At 37.4% G+C, this 7,039-nt stretch overlaps 1 protein-coding gene across 1 annotated transcript; it reads right to left on the bottom strand.

The window, feature by feature from the left end:
• Positions 1-5,477: 5,477 nt before the first annotated feature.
• On the bottom strand, positions 5,478-6,626 carry LOC307097139 (actin-related protein 2/3 complex subunit 1A-like; the record flags this gene model as incomplete). The annotated part of the gene is given in 2 exon segments (XM_079767124.1): positions 5,478-6,603; positions 6,606-6,626. Coding segments are annotated over 2 exon segments (1,047 nt in total). The 3' UTR covers positions 5,478-5,577.
• Between the last annotated feature and the right edge of the window lie 413 nt (positions 6,627-7,039).

Below are 7,039 nucleotides of genomic sequence, written 5' to 3'. Positions count from 1 at the left end.
AATGAGGTCAGGGCTGATTCAGATTGTTGGAAAACTTGTGCAGAGACACATCCACTAGTGAGAAACTAACATTTAAGACCCAACTACATCAGGAGAACCAAAATAACTCAAGTAGGGGGTTCCAATAGAACACCCAGCTCAGGAGATCTAAGAGACTGCACCGTTGGACCACATAAATCACTGATTTTATAGGACCACTCCTCAAAAAAGCTGAGTGGCAAAGAAATTGGGTCTAAGACATGGAAACAATTACAAAAGGCTAGCAAAAATGGGGAGACAAAAAAACAACAACATCCAAAGAAAAGAAAAGGAGGAATTGCCAGAAAAGAAATTAAGTGAAATGGAGTTAAGCAATTTGTCAGAGAAAGATACATAGGGATGGTTATAAGGAGGCTCAAGTGTGTGGATGACAAATACACACAACTAAATGAGAATTACTAGTATAAAGAGCTGAATGAGAATTTCACAAACATGAATAAGAATCAAGAGGAAATGAAGAATGACATAGTGATAATGGCAATAAAAGCACAATGGAAGGTTTCAACAGTAGACTAGAAGCATCTGAGAACTGAATCAGTGAGTTAGAAGACAAAGTACAAAAAACACTCCAGCAGAGCAGCACCTGGAAAAATAATTTAAAAACAACAGGAGAGTCTAAGGGAGCTTTGGGACAACTTGAAATGAAACAATTGCTGCATAATAGGGGTGTCAGAAGGAGGGAAAGTTGAGCAAGGAATAGAAAACCTGTTTGAAGAAATAATGACAGAAAAAATCCCACACTTGGAGAAGAAAAAAGTTACACAAATCCAAGAAGCACAGAAGTCCAAAGCAAGATGAACCCAAAAAGACCCACAAAAAGAGACATTGTAATTAAATTGGCAAATGTAAAAGACAAAGAAAGAATCTTAAATGCTGCAAGAGAGAGATGGAAGGTTACCTACAAGGAATCTCCCATTAGACTAACTGATTTCTCAACAGAAAAATATCAGGTCAGAAGGGAATGAAATGAAGTACACAAAGTGATGCAAAGCAATGAACTGAATCCAAGAATACTCTATCCAGCAAGGCTATCATTCAAAATTGAAGAAGTAATAAGGAGCTTCACAGACAAAAAAGGCTAAGGGAGTTTATTACCACCAAATCAACAATGCAATATATGCTAAAAGGATTGCTATAAAGAAGAAATACAAAGGGAGGAAAACAGGCATAAAGAATAAAAATGGCAATAAACAAGTACCTATCAATAATAACCTTAAATATAAATAGATTAAATGCTCCAATCAAAAGACATAGGGTAGCCAAATGGATAAGAAAACATGATCCATATATATGCTGTCTACAAGAGACCTACCTCAGAACAAAGGACTCACACAGACTGATAGTGAAGGGATGGAAAAAAAATATTCAGGCAAGTGGAAATGAAAAAAAAAAGCTGGGGTAGCAATATTATAGCTGACTAAATAGACCTCAAAGTGAAGGCCGTAAGAAGAGTTAAGTAAGAACACTTTATAATACTAAAGGGATCGATACAACAAGAGGATGTAACTCTGGTAAACATATATAGGAGCATCCAAATACATAAAAAAACTTCTGTAAAATATCAAGGAAGAGATTGACAGCAACACAATCATAGTAGGGGGCTTTAATACCCTATTGACATCACTGGATAAATTTTCAAGGCAAAAAATCAGCACAGAAATACCAATCCTAAATGACTCACTAGATAAAATGTAACTAATTGACATCTTTAGAACATTTCAACCCAAAGCTATGGAATACATGTTCTTCTCAAGTGCACATGGGACATTTTCAAAGATAGACCACATATTGGGACACAGGCTAAGTCACTACAAATTCGAGAAGATTAAAATCATATCAACCATCTTCTCAGATCACAATGGCATGAAACTAGGAATCAACTACAATAAAAACAAGCATAACCATATTGAGACTAAATAGAATGCTATTAAACAACAAATGTATTACAAAAGAGATCAATGAAAAAAATAGAAAGCATCTGGGAAACAAATGACAATGAAAGCACAACAGCCCAATATCTATATTACACAGTGAAAGTAATACTGAGAGGGAAGTTCATGGCACTAGAGGCCTATCTCACAAAACAAGAAAAACAAGAAAAACTGGTAATAAGTTATTTAATCCTACAACTTAAAGAACTAGAAAGAGAGCAACAAGAAAAGCCCAGAGTAAGTAGGAGGAAGGATATAATAAAGATCAGAGCAGAAATAAATGACAGAGACAATAAAAGCAATACAAAAGATCAATAAAACCAAGAGCTGGCTCTTTGAAAGGATAAAGAAGATTGACGAAACTTTTGCCAGACTCACCAAAAAACAAAGAGAGAGGACTCAAATAAACAAAATCAGAAATGAAATAGGTGAAGTAACAACTGACATCACAGCGATATAAAGGTTTGTAAAAAAAAACAAAACACTATGAACAACTCTACTCCAATAAGCTGGACAACATTGATCAAATGGACATATTCTTAAAAAAATACAATCTTCAAACATTCAATCAGCAAGAATCAGAAAATCTGAATAGACCAATAACTACTGTAGAAATGAAAGCAGTAATAATAATCAAAAAATAAAAATAAAACCTCTTAGCAAACCAAAGCCCTGGTCCAGATTGCTTCACAGGGGAGTTTTACCAAAATTCAAAGAAGAAATCTCCTCCTCAAAAAAATCAGAAAGAAGGAACACTCCCTTACTCTTTCTATGAGGCCAGCATTACCTAAGTCCCAAAACCAGATAAAGACACTACAAAGAAAGATAATTACAGGCCAGTATCCCTGATGAACATAGATGATAAAATCCTCAACAGAATTCTACCAAATCGGATCCAACCATACATTAGAGAGATGATACAATATGACCAAGTGGGATTTCTTCCAGCGTTGCCAGGCTGGTACAATATCCAGAAATCAATAAATGTGATTCATAATCAAACTGAAAGATAAAAACTACATGATCATATCAATAGATGCAGGAAAAACATTCTTGGAGATAACATTGGCAAATATGTTCTCCCATGCAGTGGGCTTTCCTGTTGTTTTGTTGATGGTTTCTTTTACTGTGCAAAAGGTTTTTATTTTTATTTAGTCCCATTTGTTTATTTTCTCTTTAGTTTCCATTGCCCTAGGAGCTGTATTGGTGAAGATATTTCTTTGGCATATGTCTGAGATTTGCTGCCTGTGGATTCCTCTAAGATTTTTATGGTTTCCCATCTTATGTTTAAGTCCTTTATCCATTTTCAGTTTGTTTTTGTGTATGGTATAAGTTGGTGGTCTAGTTTCATTTTTTTTGCATGTATCTGTCCAATTTTGCCAACACCATTTACTGAAGCGACTGTCTTGACTCCATTGTATGCTCTTACCTCCTTTGTCAAATATGAATTGAGCATAGTGGTTTGGGTCGATTTCTGGGTTCTCTATTCTATTCCATTGGTCTATATGTTGTTCTTGTGCCAGTAGCAGGCAGTTTTGAGAACAGTGCCTTTCTAATACAACTTGATATCTGGTATTGAGATCCCTCCTACTTTGTTCTTCTTTCTCAGGATGGCTGCAGCTATTCTGAGTCTTTTTTTAATTCCAGATGAATTTTTGGAGAGTTCGTTCTAGGTCTGTGAAATATGCCATTGTTATTTTAATGGGAAGTGCATTGAATCTATAGATTGCTTTGGGGAGTATGGACATCTTAATGATTTTGATTCTATCAATCCATGAACACAGTATATTCTTCCATCTGTTTATGTCTTCCTTTATCTCTTTTTTCAGTGTCCTGTAGTTTTCTGAGTACATGTCTTTTACCTCCTTAGTTAAGTTTATTTCTAAGTATCTTAATTTTTTTGGTGCAATGGTAAATGGGGTTGTTTTTTTAGTTTCTTTCTGTGAGTTCGCTATTGGTGTTTAGAAATGCCATAGTTGTCTTGGCATTAATTTTGTACCTGTTACATTGCCCAATTCATTTATTATGTCTAATAATTTTTTTGATGGAGTCTTTAGGGTATTCTATGTAGAGTATCATGTCATCTGTGAATAATGACAGTTTATGACTTATTTTCCAATTTGATACCTTTTATTTCTTTTTGTTGTTTAATTGCTATGGCTAGCACTTCAGTACTATGTCGAACAGGAGTGGTGAATGTGGTCATCCCTGTCTTGTTTCTGTTCTTAGGTGAAATGGTTTTCATTTTTGCCCAAGAAGTATGATGTTGGCTGTAGGTTTGTCATCTAAGGCTTTTATTATGTTGAGGTATGATCCCTTTTTTCCAACTTTGCTGAGGGTTTTTATCAAGGAAATGTGTTGGATTTTGTCAAATGCATTTGCTGCATCAATTGATATGGCTATGTGATCTTTATCTCTCAATTTGTTTTTGTGATGTATCACGTTTATTGATTTGTAGATATTGTACCATCCTTGCATCCCTGTGATAAATCCTACTTGGTGATGGTTTATGATCTTTCTGATGTACTGCTGGATCCGATTTGCTAGAATTTTGTTGTGGATTTTGCCATCTATGTTCATGAGGGATATTGGCCTGTAATTATCTTTCTTTGTGTTGTCTTTATCTAGTTTTGGTGTTAGGGTAATGCTGGCTTCATAGAATGAACTTGGAAGTGTTCCTTCCTCTTGTATTTTTTGGAATAGTCTGAGGATAGGTTTTAGTTCTTCTTTGAATGTTTAGTAAAACTCCTCTCTGAAGCTGTCTGGCCCCAGGCTTTTGTTTGCTGGAAGCTTTTAATGGCTTCTTCAATTTTCTCCATAATTATCAGCCTATTGAGATTTTTAGATTCTTCCTGATTGAGTTTTGAGAGGTTGTATCTTTCTAGGAATATGTCCATTTTCTCTAGGTTGTCCAGTTTGTTGGAATAGAGTTGTTCATAGTATTTTTAGTAATCCTTTGCATTTCTGTGGGGTCTGTTGTTATTTCGCCTCTTTCATTTCTCGTTTATTTATTTGGGTCCTTTCTCTTTGCTTCTTGGTGAGCCTGGCTAGAGGTTCATCAATCTTGTTTATCCTTTCAGACAACCAGCTCTTGATTTCATTGATCTCTTATATATAATTTTTTTTGTTCTCTATGTCATTTATTTCCGCTCTTATGTTTATTATCTCATTCCTTCTGCTCATCTGGGCTTTTATTGTTGCTCTCTTTCCAATTCTCTAAGTTGTGCAGTTAGATAATTTATTATCATTTTTTTCATATTCAGTATTTTTATTAAAAATTTTAGCAATTTACATACCTCTCCACCCTTTCTTTTAAGTCAGTGTGACAATTTCCATAATAAACTACTAAAAGAGAAGCTTTGGTAAAAAATGAAATAAAATAGGAAAAACAAAAAACAAAAATACAAACAAAACCCAATCACTGCTGCTTTTAAAAATCCAACACTTTCACCAATTATATTCAAACAAAACCACACAAACAACATTTGCGTGATACGTGTCTTCAGTGTTTCCTTGCGGCTGGCTCTCCTCACCATCAGGCAAATGGTGGAGCTGCTGGGGACAGTTTGTCAGTTTGTCATGCTGGATCTGGGAGGCTCACTCAGCTTCACATTATCTGGAGGCCCTGGATGAAAGACTCTAAGGTCTTGAAATCCCAAATTGTCATGGCTCCACTGATGCCAGTAGTGGAAAATTTGCGACAATCTTGCTTGTCCACCTCATAAATAGATACTTGAGTGATGCTATTCTGGTACAGTGTCTCCAAGGCTGTATTGCGGTCCTCAGTTGTGGCCCTCTTCTCCATGTTGCAGAAGCGTTCCATGGCAGACATGTTGCGTTGGATGCTCTGTTTTGGAATGTCTAGCTTGGAGAAAAAAGTCAAGCAGCTGCGGTCATCATAGTTAAAGAGCATTGGGCAGCAGTCATAGCCAGTGGCTACAACGCTATTCTCCAAGACAAATGACACACTCAGGAGGGGCAGGAACTCAGTTTTCAGAGTTGAGACCTGCACGCTTTTTGAGGCATCGGCAATGGACACAGTGCTGTCATGGCTGACCCAAGCCAGTCGACTCCCATTGGCAGAGAAGCTGACACCATGCACCCAGCCACCAGTACCACTGCCACCAAACTCTGACATCAGCTGAACAAAAGGCATCTTACTGGCTGGCTTTTCATCCACTTCTTTAATGTATGCAGAAAACACTCTGCATTTGAAATCACACGCCAGCAAAACATTGTTGGGATGCCAATCCAAGCTGAGGACCGTGGAGCGAATTGGCTTTTTAATGTGCTTGCTTACCCACCAGTCATTTTCAGACTCAAAGTAACAAACAGACATGAGTCTTGCTCCACTTCCCACAGCAAATTTGTTCTCTAGTGGGGACCACTTGACAAAAGTGGCTGCATGGTTAATTCTCAGGATTACCAGGGTTGGCTTCCAGACACCATCTTTCTGACTCCAGACATAGGCATTGCGGTCTGCACCGCAAGTGACGATGCGGTCACTCTTGGGAGCCCAGTTGATACCTGTGATGTGTCCATTGTGCTCCTTGAGTTCATGAGCTTTCAGCAACTGGCTCCCGTTCTTTTTATAGATCTGGACTTCATGATTATTGGGGCTAAGGGCAATCTGGGTACGATCCCTGTTCCAGGCATGACAGGTGATTGGCTCTAGTAAAAATTGATGCAGGGACATTATTCTTAGTGGTTTCAAAGGATAAAAAGCTGGGGTCGGAGCAGCCCGGAACGGCTCAGAGCGGAGAATTCGCAGACTCTGGTCAGTCTATGTGAACAGGCTCCAGCAGGTGCTGGCGGAGGACGGAGGCCCAGTGGGAGAGACTGACAGATAACCTCGTTTTTTTTCTTGGTTTTTTTTTTTTTTTTTTTTTTTTGAGGTAGGCCTGTAGAACTGTAAACATCCATCTCAGGACTGCTTTCACTGTGTCCCATAGATTTTGGATTGTTGTATTTTCATTGGCATATGTTTCCAGGATGTTTTTAATTTTTTCTTTGATCTCTTTGGTAACCCAATCATTGTTTAGTAGCATGCTATTCAGCCTCCAAGTGTT

This window comes from Cnephaeus nilssonii (genome assembly GCF_951640355.1).
Source record: "Cnephaeus nilssonii genome assembly, chromosome: 3".
NCBI classification, from domain to species: Eukaryota; Metazoa; Chordata; class Mammalia; order Chiroptera; family Vespertilionidae; genus Cnephaeus; species Cnephaeus nilssonii.
This window is presented reverse-complemented; position numbering and strand designations above follow the sequence as displayed.